Below are 27,645 nucleotides of genomic sequence, written 5' to 3' on the forward strand. Positions count from 1 at the left end.
TTCCATGTTTGGGTGGATACATTCCAAATTTATCATTTTCTCACTCTCTTCCTTCTTGCTGGAAGCTGCAATGGATGGACTTAGTGTAGATTTCAAACCTGCCAACACCCAAATGTGTGACATCAGTTCTCAATACATGGAAAAGAGCTAAGTTGAGGGACATGGTAATATATAGCAGGGGAAGTTATGCAGAAAATATTTTGTGCAAATCAGAAAACTTTTCTGTAAACTCCATTTTGAAATTGAGCAATTCTATGGTTATCAAGGTGTTAGAAAACAGCAGAACAGGTATTTGAACTTCACAAATCTCCCGTGTAGTGGAATATTGTTTTTTCAGAGGACTATCTGTGCTTACACTGCAGACAGTTTTATGGGCCATTTAAACCATGAAACTGAAAGTTATTAAAAATATTTATAGTTCCAAGATTTGAATTAAGGAATTCCATGTTTTGAAAATTCACACTGTTGTTATAAAGCAACCTCGCCCAGCAGCCTGGCTAGATCCAGATTGCATCAATTAAACTGGAAAACGCAGCTTGTTTCAACATATGCTCAGACTTCTCTTTGCAGCTAGCCAGTTATGTGCTACCTTGACAGGAATCATGACACAATTCTGCTCTGCTGCTTTAGTCCAGCTGTTGTGGACCATGACTGTGCTGTTCAAAGTGACTCTGTCAGTGGAGCATGCACCTATGTTGCTTTGGTCAACTTGGAGGTAAGAAATCTGGTAAAAGAGTATCTCTGTTTAAAACTGCTCTGTGTGTGTGTATGTGTGTGTGTACATAAAATATATTGTATATAATCAGTTGTGGTAAATAAAAAATTGATAAGCTCATCTCTCATTTCTGGGCAACACAACCTAACTGTTGAATTTACCCATTTTTATTTATAATTTTGGTGTTCTAAGCTGGGCAGTGAGAAGTAAATAAAACCTATATTCCTCAAATCTGAAGTAGATACACTTTATTCACCCTTAGGCAACCTTGAACTCCACCACCATTAGTAATGTCATAATTTAAATGCTATAACATAAGGTAAAAAAACCTGGAGCTGACCGAAAATGGTGTGGGCAACTTTAATCCTTTCACTTCCTAACTCCAGAATTCTGATTTTTCACTTTAATATTCTTTTTAAATTAGGGAATTTTTTAACAGAATACATTGCTGTGTGAATAGCATCAGTTGTTAGAAATGACTGAGGGGTTGCAGAGTTTTAACAGATCCGAAGATATACTTGAAAATCAGGGTACATAGAACCAGAGTGTGCTTATGAAATAGGACTTTGAACCTGTCTTTAAAGAGCAAGGCTGGTTTCAGCAAACAGACTCTTTTTCCAGCTGGAAGTTTTATTCAGGTAAAATGTAAGGATTTTATAAAATTATTTGGGATTTCCAGAAATACAGCAGCTTGGGCAAAGCAGAATCTCCAGGTGGGATACTGGAGATATAAAAATGTAAGCAGACTATGAAGTGCTTGCTCACAAAGCCATTTCTGCAGATTTTGTGTAGCCAGTTTTGCCCAATTTTTTACTAGGGTAAATCTATGTCAGAGACTTGAAAGGAAAGATTCCTAAAAGACTTACAGGGTCACAGAACTGATTGGAAGGGCTAAAGGCAAAATGAGGATCATGCTCTGGACGAGAAGGTAGCAATAGACCTGCTGTACCTTAGGCTTGCTATGTGTCCTTTGCCTTGTGTAAACCACTTGAATCTCTCCCCCTTATTTTTGCCTCCATATTCTTAACCTGGTTTATCTAAATTGTAAAACCTCTAGTGGAGAGTTTATCTCATACCCTCTGGAAGTACATATGTATCATACTTAGTTCAACAGGATGCCTGATCTCAGCTGGGTATTTGTTCATTTCTGTAGTATAAATAGTCCTAACATCAACAGTATTTGGAATTTGTCATAATCCAGCCAGGTGACTTCATAAGCATAAAATGCTTTCCTGTACCATGAATAGCCTTGCAGCATAAGTCATCCCTCACTTTTGCTCTATGAATAAATAGAAGAGCCTGCAATGATGAGGATTCCTGCCAGGTCTCCTTGTTCACATGACTAGTTGTGTGTTCTGCTTCCAAACTCCTCTGGTCATCATCAACTCTTGTCAGGTCTGGGTTCATGAGGCTTGATTCGTTTGTACCTTTATTGCTTTATTAATTCCCAGAATGTTACTTATGATCTGCTCTTCTGTAAAGTGAAAAAGAAATCAAACCAGTGGTTTCTTGGGAGATAATTGTCCTTTCAGGCAGTCATGCTGGATTCAGTATACCTTTCTTGAGACTTTTAATTCATTCTGCAGCATGTTCAAGACATTATGAATTATTTGTCTCTCATTAAGAAAAGAATTAGACTAAACTAATTTATCACCATATAAATCTTTTGTCTTTAAGGAAGATTATTAAAATTGAAGTCTGAGAACTAAATCTTGATGCTTTTTGATCTTTTTGAGATCTTGTTTGTATTTGCAGTTGCTCCTTAATGCAGTAATTTTAAGACAGGAATAGAAGGATTCAGAAATATTAGGAACATTAAGAGTTAGACTGAATAAACTCTTCAGTAAATCCTTCTCCATGTAAAGTGCCATCCAGAGAAGCATGGTACTTTTATGATCTTTCATATGTCATGCTTTAATCTTGAGGGTCATGGAGAAACTGCATCTGAAAACAGATGTGCATGATTTAAAATGTGTTTCTTTCAAATGTATTCTGGAAATTGTATTCCTTCCCTATCGGTAATTAATACCACCTTTGACATAGGTCTTCTCATCTCTTAAGCATTTTCAGAAAATGAATCTCTGGTCCATGGGGAGCCACAACATATAGGAACCTGCAAATGTTACCATTTTGACAAAGTTAGGTTAGCTGACTTTTTTTTTTTTTCTACCGAAAGAAATAAACAAATGTTTCAACACCAAGGGCTTCTTCTACATTCAAAATGCTTAATGTGTTCACCTTTAAATAACATGGAAAACTAAAAGACTTCTAAACCTCTGTATTTAAAAGCAAGTAAATGTGGGAGAGAGTTGTTTTTTAGGATAGAAGTGATTCTAAGAGTCTGAGAAAAGATCATGTTTCCTTTGTCCTAGTTCCTAGGTTATATAAATATTACACCTGTTGTTAACATAAGCAAAGTCTTATCAGTTAATCCAGGGTAGTCATAAACACAAACTTTCTGCCAGAGTGCAGTTTACAACTTGCTCTACTGCAGATTGTTCAGGTTTCTACAAAAGTAGAGCAAGAAAATCAGGACTGTGGACTGATAAAACCAGTTTCATGTTTGCATAACTAGAACTTTTTTTCAGAAAGGAGTGTTCCTTCTACCATGACCTTTGTATTTTTAAAAGTTATAGTTTTGTGAGGGAGAAATTAGCTCTGGTGAAAGCCAGTGAAGTAACTGGCAAGGAGAATTATGTTATTTTATAAAATAAAAAAACAGTAACAGTAACTTCTGTTTGCGTAACCCTTTACTCCATGCTTTACACTTGGTACTTTGACAATGATGCAAGGTTTTCAGTGTGTGATCTCCGGGCTTATAAAATCTGAAAATTAATATTAAGAGTTTTAGGAAGGGTGACTAAATAAACTCAGTAATTATCAACAGATTTCTATTCACTTTGTGGGAGTATGTCCACCAGTGTAAAACTTACACTTCATAGATCAAAAGAAGCTGAAGTTCATCAGTCTAGTCCATCCCCCTGGCCCAGATTAATTAGTAGGATATGGCATATAATAGTTGAGAGATAATAAATTGTGCCCTTTTTTTTAAAACTAGCCAGTGTTTGTAAAGTGGTATCTCAGAAGAGCTTTATTAGAAGAACTTAGCACTTTGAAATCTCTATTTTATGTGTTATTGTGCTGAAATCATGTTATTTCAAGATAATGTTAGGTATCAGATATAGAGGAAACCTGTAATCGACAGACATGCACAGTGTGCAAAGCATAAAGGAAGTGTGATATAAATCCTTACAGTGACATCAATAAATGAAATAACTCCTCTAGAAATAAAAATGTAGATCTGTAATTTGAGAACAAATAGCATTTTCCACCAAACGACAACCTTTCTCCATTGAACTCAGGAGAAAGACAAGGTGGGAATAAATCAATAGGCTGTAATATCCCACTTTTTACAAAGGAACACTAGTATATCGGAGCATTCTCCAAAGTAACTTTAGCCTGGAAAAGTTAGCCTTCAACTTAAATAAGCCTTAAGCTAATATCCTTTGATTTCTTTGCTCCTCTTGCATGTGATTCAGAGCAGGAACTTGATTTATCTATTTTGAATCAATATTCAGAGGAATCTCTCTTTCTTACCACAGACTAGAGAGGGGCCTCTGATTAAAATTAGCCTTTGTAATTGCCCCCTCACGTGTCTGTTTTAGGAATACTTTTTGCTTACAGTCACTAAGAATATATCATATAACACTACCTTCATTTATTTTCCGCTTATTTTGGGAGATCTTTTATGGAAAATCCAGATTATAAATGTTCTGAGGTGCTAATACCAAATAGTATAGTTGCAGTGTTTCCTAAAGCTATACGAAGTTTCCTGAAAAATCACTAGAAAGAGATGGAACATAGAAGTGATACAGCAAAAGCAGAGAATTATTTTAGCTATAACTCTGCTGGACTTCCATGGATATATATTGTGCTGTAGTGCTTGTGTAGCTTTTTAAATTTTTTGTCATGTAGTCACCAGTTTTCATTCTACTGCTGCTACCAGTGGTGACATGTGAACTTAATGTCTAGGAATGGTGTTTAAAGGTCCCTGTTTACTTCTGCTGTGCAGGAGAAAATATTATTTCTTATATGGTATTCATATGGTGACTGAAAGAGAAAACTGAAAAAATAACTTGTAAGAGGGATTCCAGAAGCCAGCTACAAAACAAGTATGTAAGATCACAAGCTGAAAGATATAAAAGTCCTTAACTAACAGGCTGTTCTTCCCATAGGTCCAGATACAAGAAATCTTGAAATCTTTGCTTCCATCAGAAATAACTGTCCAAATACCAAATACCCAGAACTGCCCAAATACCTATAAAAAACACAGTTCAGAGAAGGTATTTTATTATCCCAACTTTGCAATAATCTGTATGCCTAGATTTGTTATAATGCCAGAGCAGTTAGGGGAAAGAGAGAAGCAAGAACAAGCTTAGCTGTCCTTCCTTTCTTCTTCACTGCATCATCTGGCTCCTGCAGGGAAAAGAGAGCAGCTGAGCTTTAAGCTTCTTTTTAGCCAGAAGGAAAGCATATACATTAGCAGAGATCCTCATCAATATAAGCCCCCCCATGGCTGAGGATGATGGTTCTGTAGTGGAGAGGATAAGTCTAACATACTTGGCATACATATGCCCCTTTTGAATGAAAGTAAACTGAACTGTAAACCTGATCTTAATCTAAAGTTGATATCACTGTCTTCTTCTGTATAGTTGAATGAAAGAAGAGGTATCATCATTGGCAGCAAGTTTTACAGGAAAAATAATTTTCTTTGTAGATCACAGTGGCATCCAGACACTACTTTGCATGAGGGACACATTGTCTCAACACAGGAGCTGGCTGTACTCTTGCAACCTGTCTTTAACCAGAATTCCAAAAACCTAATCTTGTTTGTTCAAGATACGGTATGTAACATTAATTCCTTTTATCTTACCAATGTTGAGTGCAAATCTGTATGTAAATGAGATGACATGGTTCTTTCTCACCAATCTAATCTCTTTGTTTTTCAGCTAAGCGTAGATGATTTCACGTATTACAGTGAACCCTATGGTAACAAGAAGCCATTTCAAAATGTTCAGGCAAGCATTTTTCTCTTTTATTTCTTTATATGAAGTATTTCAAATTAAAAGTGATGTAAGATGCAAAGAGACAATAACTGGCAGAATAAAACTGAATTGCAACAATTTTCCTGTTTAACTTATTTATTGAGATTATTTGGTTTAAGCAGATGGATTAAAGTAAATCAAATGAGTTTGCAAAAATATCGTTTGTAGCTATTTTAATTCTGAAAATCAAGTTCTCAGAATTCTTCTTAACTGACAAATTTTTTTATAAGCTGCAATTTTATATTGTAAAAAAGAATACAAACTCCCATGTCGGCAACCGGAAATACTGTTTTGAAGCCACAGTAAGAAAAGTAGTTACAGGAGTCAATTGTTTATTCTGGATTTTCAAAATTGAAAACCCATTTTATTTTCATGCAAAGTGAAGCTGTCTTAACCCATGCAGACAGCTAACAGTTTCATATTTGAATATAGTTAACATGTGCCTACATACTGGATTGCTTTAGTCTACATGAAAAAAAGTTATGCTACTTCAGTAATTTGAAATAAACTGCGGACACAGAAATTAAGACTGAGTCCTCCTGAGCCACCGAGCAACTTCAACTTCTGTTCTTGTCTTCCTCATTGAAGAGGTTTATAGATTTTGTGCACAGCATCTCTGCTTATACTGATGTGACAATTTACTGAACTGTTGAGGAAAAGAAGTGTTCACACAGGGAAGTCATAAATGCAGTCCTGTAGATAGCGCTGGATGACCAGAACTATTAGTAACATAGCTAACACCAGAGCACACGAGGAAATGTAAATTTCTAAGCACCACGCAGCAAGCTGTATGTATAATTAAATACATAAATATCCACATATTACCTGTCTTTGCACCTATACTCTAAGAACCTCACATCTTCCTTGTATCACTAATACTGGAGAACGCTTCATCTTGTTGCCATCTGAACCATCTTTAACACTGCCATCTTTAACACTGATGCTGGAACAAAAGCAACAATCCAGAGTATGTAAACAGCTTGCTTTGAGGAAAGAATGTGAGTAATGTTCTTATATACTGTAAGGATCAGTGGTTGCATCCACAGACAGATATATTGATACTTCTCGGGTATGCCCTTTCTCCTTTGGATTTAAAATCTGTGCAAGGTTGCGTCTGGAGCAAATTTTCTTCCTGCTTCCATGACTGCAAAGCTGGTCTGATTTTATAATTCAGAAGCTGTATGAAATGTATACATGACTGCTGCAAGCCCCTGGTGATATAGTGGTCTTATTTAAGTAGTCCCCTGTATGCTTAAGAGGAGAAATATTAAAGTATTTAAAACTACATCTTTTGCCTTGTAACTGGGACTCCATCAGCACTGTAGAGCTTATAGCCGAAGACTAGAAGTGAGTCCAGGGACTGATGGGTCTAAAAATTTGGAGTGGTATACTGAATGAATTGGAGTCCTCTGGAGAGCTAGTAAGGAGGTCTTCAGATAAAGAATCACATTTAACTAAGTCCGTGGTCTGTGTCTGGCAGAGCAAAGATTTGAACCCAGGTTTTCAACAAACTGAGTAAATGTCAGTAACAGGAAGTTTATTTGCTTTCTGTTCTTGCCTCTGCTCCTACTCTGTCCTGGAGCTGAAAACCCTTTTCTGATTACAGTTTCTTCAAAACTGAAAGTTTCTTTTGAGAAATTGGTAACCTTAACTGCAGCACTTCCTAGTTTTGATGTATTGGATTTGGCAATCTTAATACTTTTCTAGCATAATTTTGTGGGGGTGAGGTGCTGTAACATAGATGAAAGGGAATGGGATGTATAAACTAAATATTTCTTTTTCATTTAGGTGCACATAAGGAGAATTTTGACAATATCTATATGCATAGACTCATAGCTTTTAGTGCCAGAAGGGATCTTTCTATTCATCCAGTTTCATCTTCAGTGTAACAGAGGCCACAGAAATTTGCTCAGTTGCTCTCACATCAATTTCATTCCAGTTCAGTCACTTTGTGAAAGAAATCCCTTCTTAATCATGGTGTGAAAGACTCTATAGTAATATTCACAGAATACAGGACAGAGTGAAGGTCAGGTCTGAATTTTCTCACTGGGAAAATTAAAATCTTTGATGTTTCGTAATCACAAATTTTTATACCTTCACACTCTTTATTATACAAGTGATTCATTAAAATATAATAGATGTTCCACATCACTAAAGTAGCCTCCTTTTGAACTTCAGCAATGCAAATTTATTCACAGACTTAAACTGAAGATCTCATTTACTATGTATATGTGCATGTAACAGCATGTGTACTACAAGAAGAAAGTGTTATTTGCTAAAGAGTTATAGGCTTGTAAACCACAGAGACATTTGCAGATATTAGATTTGTTCAGCTACATTAGCAGCTGTTTTGAGCTTTTGGGATCAATGGTTGTGTATGTAATAAAAGAATTCTATTTCCAGTTATTTAAAAAAAGAGATCTTATAGGTAGATCATTTACCTTAAATATTCAAAGAACTTTTTAATTAAATAATAAAACACAGAGATTAGCATTTGGGGATTTTTTCTGTCAAGCAGTCACCTATCCTACAAACTACTGTTCTTTAATATTAGCTTTCTTTTTCCCCAGCTAAGGCTCATTTCCTTAAAACTGCAGTGTATGGTAATGCACTCCAACTAGTTGCTAACTGTGCTGGTACATAATTATTACTGTAAGTCAGAACTTTTTGCTAGTCCCGTGTGGTATGGTTCTGCCCATCTACTATTCTAGACATTAGAGATGCATAGATATTGTATGATAACCTGCATAATTGAATTTGCCATACCAGGACTAGATATGATGTGAAAAATCGTCAATCACTTCATCATATTGGTAGTAAACCATGTTTATTTCTTAATCAGCTGGCTAAACAGTATTGTATAATCTGATTCTGATAGGAAGCTGCTTAACAGGAGTATGTTCTACTGATAAAAACATGATGATATTGCTGTTTCCACATTAGAACTGTACATTGTTTAGGCTACTCATTTTGTCTGTCCATCTAAGAGCACATATTTTGATAACTTAGGTAATTTTCTATATCCTGTTTTTTTGGGTTTTTTTTTCATTTTAATGATATCTGTAGTTATAATAAAACTCAAATAGTGCAGCGCTTTCCTTTGATTCTTCTTTTCTCGTTATAAACTCAGTCAGGAAACCTACTATTGGGTAATCCTGAGAGATGACTCCTGTGAAGTTTGCTGAAGTGGTTTAAGAAGTTTCACCTGTCTAGTAGAAAACATCTTTCTGTCTGACAGAATTTACTCCTGCCAGTGTATTTGTATGACTCAGCTAGTCTAATTCAGATTGGTGGATAAGGCAAAGATGTACATTCCTTTCTGCCAGTAATCTGTGGCAAACAGGGCCTAGTGAACAAAGGCGTTTGTGTTTTTCTGAAATGCTACATGAAAAAAAAAATCACAGGAGAAAATATTCAAGGCCTCTGCATCTATCCTGATAACCCCCCCAATAAATATAAGAGTATATATCAGCATATTTATGTATGAATCCAATATGAAGTTTGGTGCCTTTTTGTAAAATATCTTTGGCTAGTAAAGCAGCAAACTTAAGGAAGTAAGTAACAACTACGATGATATTAAGAGTGATACAAAAGTAAGAACTGAAGGACAGCCATACTAGGTCAAACCAAATGCACATTGAAGCTCCTGCCTTTAACAGTGGCCTTTAGTGGGTGCTCAAGGAAGAATACCAGAACATGGTAAACACATAAATATCCAGCTTCCAATGAATTGCAGCTCAAGGATATCATGAGACAAAGGTGATGATAGTGTCTTTGCATTTAATAACCCCCAATAGATTTTCTTCCATGAATCTGTCCACTCACTTTTTGAACCTATTTCACGGCTGAACTACATGTTGTGTGAAGAATTTCCTGTTTATGTTTGTTCTAAACCTTTCATCTTCTGGGTTGTTTTGATACCTCCTGCATCTAGTATTAGAAAATACAGTGACTGGTCTTTCCCTCCTCTCCTTCTCTGTGCCATTCATGGTTTTATATTTCCATCATATCCTCACTCAGTGGTCATTTTTTCTAGGCTGAAGAGTCCTATTAAATATCCTGTGATACAGAAGCCCTACTATAGCTTTGATTGTCTTTGTTGCTCTTCTTTGTAACTCTTTTAGTTTTATTGTATTATTTTTGAGGAATAGGGGGATGGAGAACTGCATACTAGTCAAGATATTAGTGCACCATAGATTCATTCAGTGACGTAATGGTGTTTTCTGTTTTGTTTTCTAATCTTTTCCAAAAAACTCCTAGCATTTGATTTTCAGCTTTGACCACTACCAGCCACTGAACCGGCACTTTCAAAGAGCTGTTGCTGCCTTTTAAAATTTCATTCCTGAAGAGTAACCCTCAGTTCTGAGTCCACTGCTGTGTACATAAAATTACTGTTGTTTTTCACCCAGTCAATTTACATTAAATCTCATTAGTTACTTTATCTCCCAAGAGGTTGGACCAAAAGGTGCTTCTGCAATTCTTCAGTCAGCCCTTGTCTTTACTGTCTCAAATAATTCAGTGAAATCAGCAGACTTCATCAGTTCAGTATTTATGCCCTTTTTCCAGGTTATTTATGAACATATTGAACAGAACAGACCCCAGTGCACATCTCTGTGAGATTCCACTGATGACCTTTCTCTGTTTTGATAACTGATACTTATTTCTACCCATTCTTTGCTATCCTTTTACCTACTTATTTATCTTTGTGAAGATCTCATCTCTCACGCTAAAGCAGCTTAATTTCCTTAAGAATCTTTGCTAAAAGTCTCTGTGAATGCCTTTTGTGAACCCAAGTACTCTGTATCAGCTAGAGCACCCTGGTACACATTCCCATTTACTCCTTCGGAGAATTCCAGCAAAATTGTGAGGTTGAACTTCCTTTTCCAAAAGCTGTATCAGCCCTTTCCCAGTATAAGTCTACCTTATTGTTACATTCAGTACTTTATTCTTCAGAATAGTTTCTCCCATTCTGGAGCTTCAGGTTTACTTGTCTATGGTTCCTCAGATCTCTCTGGAACCCTTAAAAAAAGCTGGCATCATATTTGTCACCATAGAGTATAGTGGTATGGAGGCTTGTTCACCAATACTTTCCGTGGCCGAAATATATTTTATCTGCTAAAGTACACCAGACCAATTTCCATTAAAATGATAATATGTATGTTTATGCATACACCTAGGGATCATTGATAAAATTTATAAGTCTATAAGATTAATAGTGATTGGAAAGTTAAAATGCAACAGTGATAATTTCTATGCAGCTATCATCGTGTCTTGAAACAGATATGCTTCCAAGTCAATTTGAACAGTTTTGCGTTTTGTAGATGACACCTAATGATCAATGTTGTGGAAAATAAATACAATATTTCCATGTTTTAAATGACATTCTTGCAGGTAAAAGATGAAGATTTAAAAGATCTCCTTTATATGGAATAACCTGCCTACTTCACGTGTATGTTCCAGAGCCAACAGGAGTCTTTTTCCCAACTAATGTATATATATTTTTTGTTATAAAACCGACTGATAATTATGATGCCAAACATAAACTAATTTAGAACAATGACTATGCTTACATGGTCTTTTATGGGTGGATTCATGAGTCGTTAACAAAGACTCTGAATAAACCTAAACTTACTCTGTTTCAGTGTCAAATTGCATAGGTGCCATATAATTCTAGTTAACACAACATGGAAACCAAAACTGGGCAAATTAGTCCAAACAGAGCTTTATCATAATGCAGCTGCTTGTCTTCAGAATAACTAGAAATGTGAGCAGTGTCATCTCTTACTGACCTTCAAAAAAACCTAAACAGTGCTATATGTAATCAAAGAATAAATTTTATTGTAATTTCACTCAGGAGAGGTGCTTCCGGGGAATCTGAAAAAGGCAAATGTATTCATAACTGGAGTAATTTGTCCATTGAAATATTATGGATTCTACTGGTAATATAGGAAGTTCTGCTGTCAGTCCATCAGCTCAACAGGAGGATTTCTTTCCCTTTCCCTTTCCCTTTCCCTTTCCCTTTCCCTTTCCCTTTCCCTTTCCCAGATACTGTGTGGTTTTATTTCTTTATGTTTAGCCCTTTAGTAGAATGCAAAATCCGGTGTTTCTCAGCAGTTCTGTTCATTCTTCATCCTCTTTTCAGGATTCTAGTGCTTTGAACATGCAATTGAATTGAAATGCTAAAATATTTAAAGCATCATATAGGTATTTTAAAGACAAATGTGCAGTCACCAGATGTCAAAAGGCACAAACAAAAGGCAAGGGATCAAAATAGCTATCTGATGCAGGCGAACAAATATCCAGGTATGCCTGCCCTTCAAATGGAAAACAGTTGAATACCAGTGGTTGAGACAGATGGCAGTGCAGGATTGGTTAGGAGCAGAGATTCAAATTCGAATATTACTCAGTAATGATTTTATCTCTTATACTACAATAAATGAGTAATCTGCCTAATATATATCCTTGGAAGAACTGGCTACTGCCATTTTGCTACTGCTAGGGAGACAGGGATTAAAATTTCTGAAACAAAATAAAATAATTATTGTTGAGGATTTTAGCTCTAAATTCATTTATGCAAAACCAGAATGGAATGCATCAACCTTTTCTTCCAGAAGGTGCTAAAAACACTACTCAGAAGCTTGTGAACCAGATCAGAGTTTTCTGCTCTGTTTTAATTTCTGCAGTTACATCTTCTATTAGTCTGGAAAATCAGACATTACTACATAATCCTCCCTTATGAGCATCTATAGAGCCTTCCCTCCTTTTGAAATCAGCCCTGAGAGAAAATATAAACCGCAGGAAAACATGTGAGCGATTAGAAAGAACCAGAAAAGGTCAGAAAGTGGTAGGCAGTCACAGAACATACAAAAAGGAAAAGGAGTAGGAGGAGAAGAGTGTTAGCAACACCACAACACTTGCACCAGTTGGAGAGAGAGAGAGAGTCTATAACACGTTGGATATCTGGATGTTAGATCAAGTGACAATTTGACTGAAATGTAGAAATGCAGAAGAGAAGTTAAGAGATTGTAAACTGGGACTCAAAAAATATCTGCAAATGTTCACATTAAATTTTGAGCGGATTAATTTTGATCATTCTCAAGTCTCTATCTTGCATTTTCTTTCCCTGAGTATTTCAAGTGAATTTTATCAAGAAAAATCTTTGGAAAGATGTTTTTCAATTAATCAGGCTTCAATTTTTATAGAATGAGAATGCTTTAAAATTCATTTCACTCAAGTATTTTCATCAGAAAGTCAGATATGAGAATTAAAAATAAAGTAATAGATACCCTGATGCTTGATTATATGAACCAGTTCGGCCTGAATTTTACAATTTGTATTTTGAGTGGAAAGACAGAAAGTACATAAAATACATTAAGTCTGTGTCTGGAGGCTTTGTAGATCCCAAAACAGGTAGCATTCTTTAATTAATAGTTACAAATTATCTGTACTGTGAGCTGCACCACTAGGATATATACAGGGTATTTATTATACTCTGTACAGCATTGAGCTGGTGGAACTTGTGCTGTCCTATATTGATCCTTTTGATAATCTTTGCTTCTGGAAGCTATTCATAACCTGTTATTTCTTTCTCTCCATCATCTCCAATACCTTCTCCATCTTCTCCCTTCTAAGCTTGAGAACTTCAGCTGTCTCTCCTCTTCCACTACACATGTTGAAAGGGCAGTAAGAATTTGATGTCACTTAGTGCCTTAAGCTTGCCCCCAAACAGTGCATGAATAAGAGCCATAGCAGGTGCCACTTCACTGCTCCTTTCCAGGAGCAGTGTGTGGTCAGCATTATGCTGGTGTGAACTCGCTTAATGTTTACCATGGTGGTTTGTCACCTTAAATATTAATTTAAACATTTAGAAAAAAAATGGTTTGTGTTTAATTATTAAGGAAGTAAATAAGCTGTCCATAAATTTATTACAGGAAATTCTTCAGTCTTCTCCTTCATCTTTAGTTTTGCCTGCTGTTGACTGCAAGGCTACCCGTTATCTTTTGGGCTTTCTTCAGGAGTCAGTGGATTGGAAGTTAACAAACATAACTAATCTTGATGTCTCTCAGCTAGAAGTGAATACATCTAAACCAAACTTATTTGTGGTACAGCTACAACCATTTATCAGGTAAGAATCTGTCATAATTAAAACTGACCCAAATATATGCAAGATTTTTAAAGCTTTTTGAAAATATCTGTAATATTCAGGTTAATTTAAATATCAAAATGGAAGTTTACAGGGTCAGTAATGTTATTTTTCTTGCAAGTGTGCATTCAGTGCTTTTTTTTATGTTCTCTGATGACCTTACCAGGTATAATAGCTGAATTGTGTTGAGAAAGTCAATCAGGCATTCCTCTTTTGCCTACTTCATTTTATGAGAACAAAGGGACAACTAATAAAATTAAATGGCAAAACACTTATAGCAGAAAAGCTGAATTACTTTATGCAACACCTGATTAACCTGCAGAATTAATTGCCAGAAGGCATTCCAGAAGTCAAAAAACTGTCAGGATAAATAAACAGACAAACAAATATACAAACAAAGTAGAAGTTAATGTCAATAATGAGACTAATTTTCAGCACACTAGAAGGGACAGGGAGGCTATAATTCTTCATGTGTCCAAACTTATGGCAATCATTATCTAATGGAGGTAGAGAGAGACTATTCCTTCAGGTAACTATTAGTGTTTGATTGCTATTTCTAGGGCTTTCACAGCTCTGTGGCTTGTCTGGTACAGAACACTCTTGGACACTGGATATGGATCACTGACCTAACCTGGAATGGCAGCTATTGTTATCATTTCAGCAGAAAGCTGTGCAGTTCCTATGCATTCATACCGAGTACAAGCGATGGCAATGGTACATTTAGGAAATATTAGACGTGGATATATTGAGTCCCTCTGCCTATCTTATGCTGCTCTTCTCTCTTCCTAAACTGTTACTTGGGCATCAGTACATGTTAGTATATGGTGCATGTATAAATGGACCTTAAGAAAATACAATTGTAGCTATCATGTCACTACACAAATGATACCCACACTTGATACCCATTCTAAGGAGCTCATGTACACATGTTAGACCGGGGAGGGGGGGGCAAAGGCAAGAAAGGCTGAGAAAAGGATGGCCAAAATAATATCAATAATATGGCTTCTCTGCAGCTAAGGAAGTTTGATATTTTTGAGGAATCAGCTGAAGATGTGGTCCTTGTTGCTAATTTCTAACTGAATTTGCAGAAGAAAAAGCTTATGAATAGAAAAGAGAATGGTGGAGGGACTTTGTAATCTGGCACTGGAAGTGACACCTTTATTAGTCCATATCTATGTACACTTCTGGGTAACATTATTCTTCTCTGTAAAAGATTTTTAATTATCTTTCTCCCATTCTCTTTGTAGTAACTTAAATGATGTTTTCACCCTGGAAGCAATTGCTGAAAATGGTAAGCAGTGTGACCAAGATATTACTAACATTTCATCAATTAAGTCTGTGTTTTTTCTTGAACAGATTGTATTCTCTAGAGTTTCCCAGGTTTTACTGTAATACTAGCACTACTATTTAAAGACTTTATTTTCTCCCATCTATAGCACTTATAAGTAGTCAGTTAGCATAGTGCTTAACTGAATGACTGATTCAAAATCCACTGAAAGGGATACAGCTCTGTATCAGACCTGATTTGTAATTATAATCCACCCCTGCTCCAGTGATAGGCCTTTACACAGACCCTGAGATCCTTCCAATTCAGAATATGAACCCTACATCTCAGAGCAGCTTGGACTGCCTCCTTGGATCTTTCCTTTGCACAATCCTCTGGAGATGTCAAGCTCATCTGGTGGTTCTGAGGTCTTAGTCTCTCAACAGAGACCAGGTGATTGAATGACTAGGAAATGGTTTTCTAATCTTTGTAAAATAATGCCAATGACTTTCACAGCCTTTGATTTTAGAATTGTTTGTTGGTTTTGCAGGTATTATATACAGCTCATTAAGGATGATTCTCTCTATACAATTCTATAATAAACCTTTTCATACCTGATATCTGGCTGAAAAAGAGTTACCATACACTGAGAGACATCTGACTTTTTGTAGGGCTTTTGCTTACTACTCTAAGTTAGAGACCATGTTATAAAGTCTACAAATCACTGTAGTGGTTGTTTCAGTGATACACATTGTGCAGTGGTTAAGGCAGATAATTAAGCAGTTTTCCCTTCCTGTCCCCAGGAACTGTTAGGCACGAAATAACCTTAATTGCTCTAAACATGAGCTTCTTTGTTAATAGGCATTTGTCTATTTGTCATCAGCTGCATAAGTTCAAGCATAAATTAATGAGGAAACTGTGGGATGATGGAAGAACAAGCTATACCAACTTTCTGGTTAGTGTGAACTAGCTGTTATCAGGAAAGATATGTATGGATCTGGGAAGACATGCCACTTTGTATGGCTAAGTGCAAAATTTTGACAGTATTCTGAGTCTCAGCTGTGCTCTAGAAAAGTGGAAATGTGGGCGAAATCTTCACCTTCTGGTACTTTTGCCAAAGCAGCCACTGAATGCATTGCTGAATAAATCCTGGAAATATCATCAGTAGGAACTTTTAATTCAAATGAAAGTTACTGAGCCCCTGTTCCTTAAAATTATCCCACTGAAAGTCTGTGCAGCTGATGGGACAGAATCCCAGAAGAATCATTCCAAATGTAGTAGTAGAGGGTCCCAAACACAGCTTTCAAATCATGCATTCTGATCTTTTTCAGGCCTATGTTCTGTTAGCAGCATTACCACAGTCATTTGCCAAATATTGGTATCAGGAGACCCTTCAAGGTCATAACTGCTTGCAAGGTCATTAGTTATAGGTATTTGTTATGGAGTGACTGCTGTTACATCCTATCTGGATAAGCAACAAAAAATATCATTTGTCACATACCTGTAACATGACAAGTGAATTGTTAGCCCATAAATATTGCCTGTAACTTTTTTTACAATATCAACAGTAAAACCACAGAAAAACACTGCAGAACTGTATGAGGCTGCCTAGTAGTTCACAAAGCCTTTTATTTTTGCCACTGCAAATTCTTTCCTTTTCAGTGTAGAGGGTTTAAAATCTGATGTAATATAATGTTGGAGAAATCTCTCCTGCTGTTTTACTTCATACAGGTAGCAAACTCTGTAAGATGAAACAAATGGGCCCAGATTCTGCCCCAAGGAAAAGTGCTGTTCTGAACTGTGTAGAAGCTGGAGTAAAATGAGACACACTATGAAATCCAAACTGGACTTCAGAATCCAAACCCGCTCAAGATTCAAGGGCTTCAGGCTTATTTCCAGTCTCTCCCTCCCTATATCTATGGATAGACAGGCATGAAGTATTTTCTATAAAATAGTTACTACTAAGATTCACCTCTACTCTCTCTTTCTTGTAGTAACAAGCTTTTGGGGGAGCAGCTCCTCCCTTTCTTAGCCTTCATACAACCAGAGGATACTTTTTTGTGTTCTTTTACCTCTCTTTGTTTTTCTTTATGTTTCTGTTCAGTATTTTTTCTTTCTTTCTTTCTTTTGCATGAGTTTTTTTGCCAGTTTTCCTAAATGTTTCCCTTCTCGGGAGAAGGTTTTCATTCTGTCATGACAGTCTTACCTGCTGAATTCAGCATACCTCAAAGTCAGTGGCAAAGCTGCCTATGACTCCATTTGCATAACATGAAGCTCTTTAATTGCTTTTGCATGTATTCCTCTTTTCCCTCTGATTCTCAGTCTAGTCATCCTCTTTCTCTTCTCCTGTCCCATATTCTTCCTCTTCTCATGTTGCTCTTTTCTGTTCTCTCTTGTTCATAGTTTATACTCTTCCTTTCTCTTGAGTTTTCTCCTTCCAGAATATTTCTTCCTAGTTTCTTTCTTCCACCCTTTCCATCCATATATAAAATCACACAAAGAAATTATGATAGATTAGAAATTAATAATAGCACTGATCCTGCAGTTCCCTGGTGAAGTTCAAGGGATGTGTCTCCAGTAAGTGAGAAAGGTTTAATCCTTCCATGAGGACACAGAAGCAGGGAATTATGCTAACTAGATGGGGTCATTCTGGACAAACGTTTTATGTTCATAGATCTGCATAGTGTTTCCTTGATTCATGGTATCTAAAATAAAACCTGCGTTAGGATCACTCTGAAGTTACTCTAATGTCAAAATTACCATCTGGAGATGCCTCTTTTTCTGCTACGGAGAGAGTCTGGAATAACTAATGTTCTCATGTAGGCATGTTGTTTAGGTGATTTAAGATAGGGCAGACAAATCTAGGCCCTTTGCCTTGAAAAACTTGCAAATACTTCATAAGTAATGTGGACTACATGGCTTGGGGGAGTTTTGGTCACAGGTAAATGAAGATCTATATCAACTTTATGGTCATAAATACGCTTGCAGCAGCTTCTCTGAATGAATGCATCGCCTCTAGAATGTTCTGAAAGGCAAGAGTTAAGATTTTACTGGTAACTATAGTTACACATAACTCATTATTGAAGTGAAATGGAAATAATGTGTGATTTCAGAATGCAATCAGTTGTTTCAATGAAAGGAAAAACAGATAAAACCTATGCATTTACCTATGTAGTACTATTCCTTCCACAAATTTTAACTGAGGATCCTGATATTTTTAAAAATAAGTTGCTCTCTGTGCATATGGGACATAAAATTTACATTATGTAATTTCTTAGACCCTTACTCCCAAAATAATTACACTAGTAATGCATAAGCAGTTGTTTTCTGAGCAAGTCTCTGTTTCTCATAGCAGACACTTTTAATAATAACTTTTTAAAAAAGAACTTTACATAGCTGTGATTCTTGACTAAAATGAGGAAATCAATTTGGTAAAAACACTACAGAAAAAAAAATACTTGCACTTTCACAAAAATTAAGCATCTTTCTTGGTCAGGAGACCATAATTGCTATAAGTGTAACGGGTTAAAAAGGGTAATAAAATAAGATCTGCTACTAATACAAGAAAATGAAATACAATTGTTGTAAAGTATACCCTTGAAATCTGAACAGCCTGTTTGTCTGGGTTGAAAAATATCCATTCATTAGAATATTTTGTGGATGAGAAGTGGAAAGACACTGATAAAGTAAATGTTAGTCTGCTGGCTTATTTCTTTATCAGTCTCCATGACAACACTAATAATCATTCTTGATGCACAACTATCCTTATTGTAAGTGTATCTTAATATTTCTGCATACAGCTTGAAAACATTTATGAAGCATAAGTATTTGTCATAACTACCTGTGGTTGCAGAACTAAAAGAGAATCTTTTGTAGAGAGTTCTTTGGACCTTATTGAAAATTCTAGTAAAAGTCTGGCAAGAGAAAAGGGTTGGAAACTCAGGGATTTTCTGTAGTTCTTCTAAATATAAAAGCCACGCTGCAACCCTTTGCTTCCCGACTTGACTTTTCCTTCATTTTTCAGAAATATTCCAGCATAGTTTTACTTTGACCTCCATTGTAGTCAATAGCAACATTTTCCATATCCTGTGGAGGGTACAGAAGCAGGCTTTACCTGTCTTTACCTGTGTCTACCAGTCTTTGGAGTTATGTTTCTCAGTGATCATTTGTTCTGTGTACTTTGTAATTCACAGACTAATACCACTTCAGCATTATTATTTATTAACTGGTCACTTGACAAACAGTACATGCATGCTGCTCCCATCTGTTAATTGATTTCTCCTGCTCCTGCTTTTAATTTTAAAAAGTTCAGTCTTTTAGGTATTTTTCTACTGTACTTACTTGTTGGCTTCAAAATCACCCTTTTATCTCAACTGCTGTAATGTGTTTACTTTGTCTTGTGTGATTGGAACTATGAATTTCTCAAGACACTGAACATATCTTAGCCTGTTTGTAGAAGTTGTCATATAAATGGTACCAGCACCTAAATTGTATAAATAAACTAAATAAGCTTAAACATCTAGCTTGTTACATCCAACGACTGTAGGATTTTATTTTGCTCAACTGAGTCTGTTAAATTATACAAGTTTCTCTTTATAGATAAAATAATTGGAAGACTGATCATGGGTCTACAGGAACGAGGGATTCATTTTTCAGTAATTTATGCTGCAGTGAGACCTTCAAGGGTGAGTAATCTTCAGTGCCTAAAATTGTCAAATTTTTGGCATCTAACAACTTAATATTTACTGAGGAATGCTGTACATGATTTTCAAGATTACACAACCAAGCAATCTATATTATATGAGGTTTTGACCAGAAATGATTGCTTGAATTTTCATGTGCAATAGCTATATCACATAACAGTTGAAGTCTTAACAATCTAAGAGACTACAAATCTGCTACATCTGTAGTTGTCTTTAGAACTTACTAAGTGAGGTAGCGTTAGATTTTTTTTCCATTTAACTCTAATGGTTGTATAATATGTTCTATGTAGAGACTTGGATGACTTATCAGGCTTTTCTCGGTGTAGCTGATTCATGCCTAGACCAGACCAGTGAAGAGTGAATGTTGTTAATTAACTGAAGGCTTAAATTAATTGATGGTTTCATTCCTTTTAGTCAATGTTTAGTATTTACAACTGGAACCCAAAATTCATAATTTGCACCCTTGCTGATAGTCAGAACACTGTTTACAGATGACATCAAATCATGTTAGCAATAAGTAGCAATAGGAAAAAGTTATTTATGCAGAATTATCTGTTTTGTATGAGATACTGGTTGTAATCAAGCAATATTTATATTTTAATGCAATTAAATGGAAGACAGTCATGCCTTGAGGAAAACAGAATGCAGCTCCTGCTGAAGAGAGTCATAGAAGGGATGGACTATATCCTAAAAAGCAGTGACTTTGAAAGGAACTTATCTGTTCTAGTGGATGACAAATCTGAGCTGCCAAGATGATGCTTCATTTAATTTGAGTTTTGAATCCAAACTCAGAATAATGTCAACTGCGAATACAAAAATTATAATTTCCTTGTCCTAGGCAACAGGAAAATTGTTACTGGAATTCTTTGTTTAATTTGAGTGTGAGCACTGCAGACAGGATCTTGAAAAGATGGAGAGATTTCAGGAGGGTAATGTTAAGAACAATTCAAGGCCTGGAAAACTTACTGTAAAGGGGTATGGAGTGAAACCTATTTAGGTTATCAAAAGAAGAGTAAAAGTCAACTTGACTTCTGTTTATAGGTTTTCTTTAAACGAAAAATGGATGGCTTTCTCAAAGGTGTTCTGTGTTCAATCAGAAATGATCTGGCTTTTTGCAGGGAAGTAGAATCTTGAACCTCTGGCTATCCATCAAGGTGATCAGAATGGCACTTTCAGACCCTAGGCAAAAGGCTAGTTTTACTGAAGGAAAACAAGAACTTTCTTCAATAATCTACCTTACAAATCTTATTTCCAGAGATGGGTTTTCAAGATGAGAGTTAGAGTACAAAGGCAGAGTGTAAGGAAGCTCACACTGCTATTCTCAGTGCTGTATATTTCTTGTGGTAAAGGAGAGGACTTGAGTCTCCAGGAGTTCTGACCTGCTTTTCTCATAAATACAGCATTAATTTTTTATGAAGATACCCCCCACCCCCCACCCCCCAAAAAAGTTATTGCAGGTCATTACTGTTTGAAATGAAAGGGAGATGGCCATTCTTAGCTGCAAATGTGCATTTGGAACTATCGGAATGAAAAATATTTTTAATTAATGAAAGAATTGGAGTCAAGAGCAGGAATTTTTGTAGCAATTTTAAAAGTCTGTTGAATTTTAAAATCCATACATATTTCAACAGGCTTTTTAAATTAAAGTAACTTAGTTTGAGAAACTGGAACACTTTTAAATAATTAAAGCAATTTATTTTAAAATATTCTGCATTTTAAAAACTAATCTATTTTAAAATTTTCTTAATTCTTTAAGTTCAAGCCCATATAAAACCACTTGACTTTTTTTTTCACAATAATTTTAAGTTACTGCAGCACATTTAAGGTTATCAGCTTCTGTACAGAGCTAGGAGTGGCAAAATGAAAACTACCTTTGAGGGTTGATCTGCCTGTACATTTACATATAACCTCTTCTCGGTGTGTATTGCATATCTTTCCCTGTGCTTGAACTACTGAAGATGTGAACTGTTTTGTAACCATAAGCTAAAGCACAGATTCCTTCTGCTTAAGCTATAAAGACTATATTCTATGATCTAGGAGTTACAGGCTCACTCCTCAGTGATAACCAAGAAGATCATTATATATGGGAAGTAAAGACTGATCATATGGGAAAAGATTTTACATTACTCAGTACATTTGAAGCTACTCAGTATGAAAGATTTGCATTTACTAAGTGGCTTTTTTCCCACTGATGAAGGAAATGAGCTTTAAACATGACACTCTTTTTCAAAAAAGGACAGCTCCTTCTGATCAGGTAAATTCATTTTATGCAATGAAGCTCCCAGACACTAGAGCTAAGAGGTTATTTCTCTCTGGATAGCTCTACCTTCTTGCTGATGGACAGTTAATGACTTCAGAGCATCTTCTTGTTATATCCATTCATCTTTCTGTTGTCTCAAAGAGAGAAAAACAGCTGTGAGAAATGCATATATTGAACAAGATTTCAGACTGGAATTTGCCTCAGAAAGTGAATTAATGGGATAGGAAGACAAACTCTCCTGTGATGGAGTCCCTTTTCTAACTTGTTGAGGAAGAGCTATTTAGTTTAGTCAGTGTAGCCACAGAGATCCCTTTAGGTTATAATAGTTATCAGTTAATAACTGCAGTGCAAGATGGGGATTTATTCAGGCTAGTTCCTGTTCTGCTCCAGTGTCAAGATTTGAAGTTGGTAGACAGAATGTTAAGACCCTGAAAAAGAGGGTATTTGCTGACCTACATGAAATGGTTTCACGAACCAGTTGATGATTCCTCTGAATATCGCATTCTGTCATAAAAGAGCTGCCTTCCTCCAACAAGGCAATTGCCAATTCTTACGGCTCTTTGCCTTTGTGGTCTGGCTGAGTTGCTCTGACACTGAGAGAGTGATTTGTGTCAGCTAATTTTGGACATCTGAAATATAAATGTCTACATCTGAAGTCATCAACTAAGGCTCTCCTTACAATCAATGGAGAGAAATAGGTGTTTTTCGGGTGTGACTCCTCTGACCTATTTTGTAGTTGTCTGCTGCAGGATGAGACAAAACTCACCCTATGTAATCTGATTTCTCTCTGAAAACCATAAAGGCAGTCCACATGCTTAGATCAGCTCTCTACATATAGTCAGACAACTCTTACTCAACATTTCTCATCTTTCTGTCTATTAAAAAAAACTTGAGGAAGTTTTGTAATTCCTCCCAAGACTTGAGGAATCTCTTACCAAGACCTTTTACTCCTTGAAACTCATTTGATAGCTTTTTTCTTTAGGAGAATCAAAACATTCTTCAATCCTTGTTTCACTCTTGCATCTGGAAGTAGTTTTCCTTCCAGAGGCAACATTTACTGTCTTACTCAGTCCCCTGAGACCCTGGGGATGAAGGAGTGCTCTCAGCTCTAATGAACAAGACAAGGAGAGGCACTGGCCCAAGCTACCATGCCCTGCTGCCTCCTCTCTGAGCAGAGCATCTGCTCGTGTTCTGGAACTCCCAAAGCCTTGTAGGGCAGGCAGATATGAAGAACAAGGATTCAGTCTAACCAAAGGATGTTATGTGAGTCTACTCTGCCGTTTTGTCACCAGCCAGATCTCACTCGCATTAGTTGTTGAGGAAATAACTTCTATGTTGTCTGGTGAATGCTTACAAGCTCCTCACACCACTCATAAATGGACTATGATCAGTTTCAGCTAACATTGAGTTCTCAGGAATATATGAGTTTTTGTGTTCCTGGAGACTGTGATCGAAGTCACCCCTCCTACTTGAGCATGGGGCTAGTTAGTTTTGGTTTGTGGTTGTAATGCATAATTTCGCCTGTGTCATTGTAAGACTGCATCATAAATCTCCCTTTGGAAAGGTTAAAAAGGCTGCAGTGACTGAAAGATTGACATGCCTTGACTCAATCATAAATCTCATTGTGTTTCCCACGCTTCAGGTTCTCTTAGTGTCCATGTCACATTTTTACAAGTTTACTCCTCAAACTTCTCCAAGGCAGTTTTATAGTTGGTGTCTTTTCCTGGTTTAGCTGAATGCTATTAAAATCACCATGCAGAAGAAGCACATATTGCCAAAAGGAGATTTATGGCCACCTCCCAGTTGATATTCATTTTTCTGACTCCACTTTTTACAGATGCGTTTTGAAGTGCTCTTTAAACCTTCTCCTCTGCCTTCACATTTCCAGATAATTTCAACTACACTGGGCTTTTGACTGCTTCATTCTTCATTTTTCAAGCTGCCTACTTCAGGTAGCTTCTTTTGGACCTTTTTGTTGAATCTTTGGTCCCACTCAGAGCCCAGCATCCTGAATTATATGAACTTCTGATTAAGGGGATGTTTTTAACTGTTTAAGATAATCAGACATTATAATGGAAACTTTCCCATGAATCAGATCTTAGCAAAATGGTTATAATGCCATTTGCTAGAATTGGAGTTGTAGGGTGGGTGTCCTCATGCATCCCTGAGTATGAGAATTTCCTTATTAATTTACTCTTGTATTCTTCACATTTGAAGGAGCAATTATAGTTTGATATAGTATAATAAGGCATCAGTGCTTCCAAACTACAAGAAGAAACCATTGGAATTGCTCATCCTTTCGTCTTCTCCCTCCAGCTTGAAGAGTTCCATTATAATAAAAAATAAACTTTAACTTGTAGGTGAGGAATATGCACTTAATTATTTCCCAGCTAACTTAGTTTTTTCTACTGATTAGAGCTAGAGTCATTTTAAATAATTACAAAAGAACTGCTTGAGGCTGGTTGAAGCCAGTTGCATGTCACTCCAGAGGGGAAAAAAAAAAGAACATAATAGTCAAATTATCTTGGAAACTGAATTTTGAGGAGGTGAGAAATGCTTGCTAGCAATTCTCTATGATTCATTCCATGTATTAGTGTGGAATTCAGGGAAATAACTACAAGCTAATGTTTTACCTTTAACCCTAGACTTTGCACTACTCTTTTCTAGACAAAGACATTAAGATTCACTTAACTTAAACATTTTGGTAAGTTTATTGTTTGCTTTGTATTTATGTTTTATATGTGCTTATTGACATCCCTGGGAAATGGAGGGAAAAACAGAACTAAACTATTTATTTTTATTTGGTCAGAAGAATTTTTTTAAATCTTCAGTTGCTTGCATAGCTGGAGCCTCTTTGTATAGGGTTCCATATAAACCAAATTGGAGACTTACAAGAGAGTTTAAAACTAAAGACCAGGAAAGCTGACAGGGTGGTGGAGGTGAGAAGAGATACAGGTGAAAGTTTGTAAAAGCTCTGTCTTAGAAAAAAAGAAAAGACAGAAATTGATAAAATGCAGATATAAAAACTGAAAAGAATATTCTTAAATATACATTTATATGTAGACAGACATCAGTCAGATCAAAATTAAGGTATAAACCTAAAAATAAGATAGAATATATAGAATGCCTAACTGTAAAGAAGGATATTAATATAACAGGCATGTTAAAAACTTTCTGGAAGGAAAATACCAGGAAAATAATTATATAAGAATAACAGAATAGATCAGTAAAGGAGTGCTGCTGTATCTTAAAGGTAATTTGGATTCAGGGTGAGAAAGATAGCTATTCGAGGAATTACCAGAGAGTCTTGGAAGACTGAGACTGTACAGAGCATCCAAATGATCTGACTTTAACCTAAAGATACATAGACATGTACCTGTGATTTGGTGAATTGTCCTCTAAACTCTATTATGTTGACTGACTTAACTGACCAGTAGCCTAAACACAAGCAGACAAGAAGACACTTGTATTGTAGACATTTAAAGTTTAGTCAAGAGAATTCTACCTACATGTCTAAATAGAAAAGCTTTTGCATTGTACTGTATTCACACAAATGAAATAGTGACTGCTCTCTGAAATGCTACAGGAGGCAAGAGGCTGCAAAGAAAACAAGCATAATATTTCTTAGAGAGAGACTTCATAAAGGTCATGGCAGAATATCATGCAGAGGTTATGTTTTGAGATTCTAAGTGAATGAGTGTTGGAACAACTTCTCAGAAATCCTACAAGAGAAGAAGCAGCTTTTAATTATGAACAGTATCCAGGACCTGTTCAAGATCGAGGTCAGTACTCATTCTGTAATAGTGACCATTGGGTACTTAATCATAAAGGAAGGAAGAAGTCCAGAATATCCACCATAGAAACATTTAATTTTTAAAAAGAACTATACAGAAAACCAATCTTGTAGAAGGGAAATTAAAATCATCAGCTAAAAGAGTAAAACATTTGTAAATAGAGTAGAAACCGTTTAAAGAGAATATATTAAAAGCTCAAACTATATGTAAATCTGTGTTTGAAAGACCACTTCTTCAATCCTACCCCTAAGGAAACCTCCCAAACTCTTGCATGGTAAACAACAGAGTGAAAGTGGTGAGGCTAATAGAAGTAAAAAAGGCATGCTTCAAAAAATCAAAGTCCTGTACACATTAAAAAAAAAAAAAGGAATGTAAATTCTTGCAAGTTAAGTGCAAAATCACAAGGCAGACTAAAGAGATTCTGAGCAATAATGTGCAAAAGACATAAAAAATAATGAAAAACACATTAGACAGGGAGTCTTTAACAGAGCATTGGATCTAATCAAAAAGAACTCAGAAAGATATGTGACAACACAAAACCAATTGAATCTGTGCACTGATGTTCTCTGTGGTGGAACATAGAGAAGTTCTCACATCAATTACTTTCTTAGTAATCATCAAGCTTCAAAAACTTTTGCTGTTACTGAGATGGTAGTAGAAGACATTTCAGAACAAATCAATAAAATGAATAGTAACGTATCACCAAAAGCACATAATTTTCACCTAAGAGTTTTAACGAAAATAAAATAAGAAATTGTAAAACTATCAATTTTCATGATTTATAATGTATAATGTATAACTTACAAATTATTTTATTTATATATATAAAATATATATGCAAATATTTTATACATTAATTTGTCCTTAAGCCCAGAGGAGTAATAGGTGGCGAGTGTGACAAAAGGTTTGAAAAGAGGCCGCATATTTCTGGAGAAATACAACCAGGAAGTCATACTAGCCAAACTGGTTAAAACTAAAGTAGAAAAAATGTAGATAGATGGAGAAAATATAACATAGCTTCAGTGTACTTTGAGCTGACAGACAGTGTTCTTTTTTATAACAGAGAGTCATAAAATATGTGGGTAAAAATGATCCCGTTGCTACAGTCTGATTACATTTTTTAAGGTTTTGACAGCATACCTTACTAAAAACTACTAAAGAAATAAATTTTCTTATTGGGTAAGAGGTGGAATTATTTTTGTGCATAAATAAAAAAATTAAAGATAGGAAACAGAGAATAAAAATAAAGGATCAATTTTTACAGTGCAGTGTAATTACTAGTGAAATTCCATGGCGATTTATGTTCATACATGTGCTGTTCAGCACAATCATTAGTAGTATGGAAAAAGGGCTGAAGTCTAAAGGTACTATAGTTTGCTGATTACTGACAAGCTGGAGAAACAACTCACAACACTGAGTTACTGGGTGATAAAATGGCAGATGAAATTCAACATAATGGAAAGCGACACACGTAAGGAGAACCTTAAATATGCATATTACATTGTAATGAGTGGCTGTTACTTCTCAGAAAAGAGATTATGGTGTGACTGTGGGTAGATTTCTTGGAACATCACAGCACTCCAGAGCAGGATGAATAGCAAGCAAAATGTTACTAATTATTTGGAAAGGAAAAGGGCAAAACCGAAAGCTTCAGTTTTTTC

The 27,645-nt window shown here is 35.9% G+C and overlaps 1 protein-coding gene across 1 annotated transcript in view; it reads left to right on the top strand.

Annotated features, from left to right (window-relative positions):
* Window positions 1-647: 647 nt before the first annotated feature.
* The window catches only part of LOC112960471 (V-type proton ATPase subunit S1-like), a gene marked incomplete at its 3' end in the record, with an annotated part of 30,469 nt that continues 3,471 nt past the window's right edge, over window positions 648-27,645 (top strand). The window contains exons 1-6 of the mRNA XM_026054740.1: window positions 648-715; window positions 5,493-5,619; window positions 5,725-5,793; window positions 13,752-13,945; window positions 15,211-15,254; window positions 19,827-19,912. Of these exons, the coding sequence (XP_025910525.1) occupies window positions 648-715; window positions 5,493-5,619; window positions 5,725-5,793; window positions 13,752-13,945; window positions 15,211-15,254; window positions 19,827-19,912 (588 nt within the window). The remainder of the gene's footprint in view (window positions 716-5,492; window positions 5,620-5,724; window positions 5,794-13,751; window positions 13,946-15,210; window positions 15,255-19,826; window positions 19,913-27,645) is intronic.

The sequence above is a fragment of the Apteryx rowi genome, unplaced genomic scaffold, assembly GCF_003343035.1.
Source record: "Apteryx rowi isolate R43461 unplaced genomic scaffold, aptRow1 scaffold_965, whole genome shotgun sequence".
Classification (NCBI taxonomy): domain Eukaryota; kingdom Metazoa; phylum Chordata; class Aves; order Apterygiformes; family Apterygidae; genus Apteryx; species Apteryx rowi.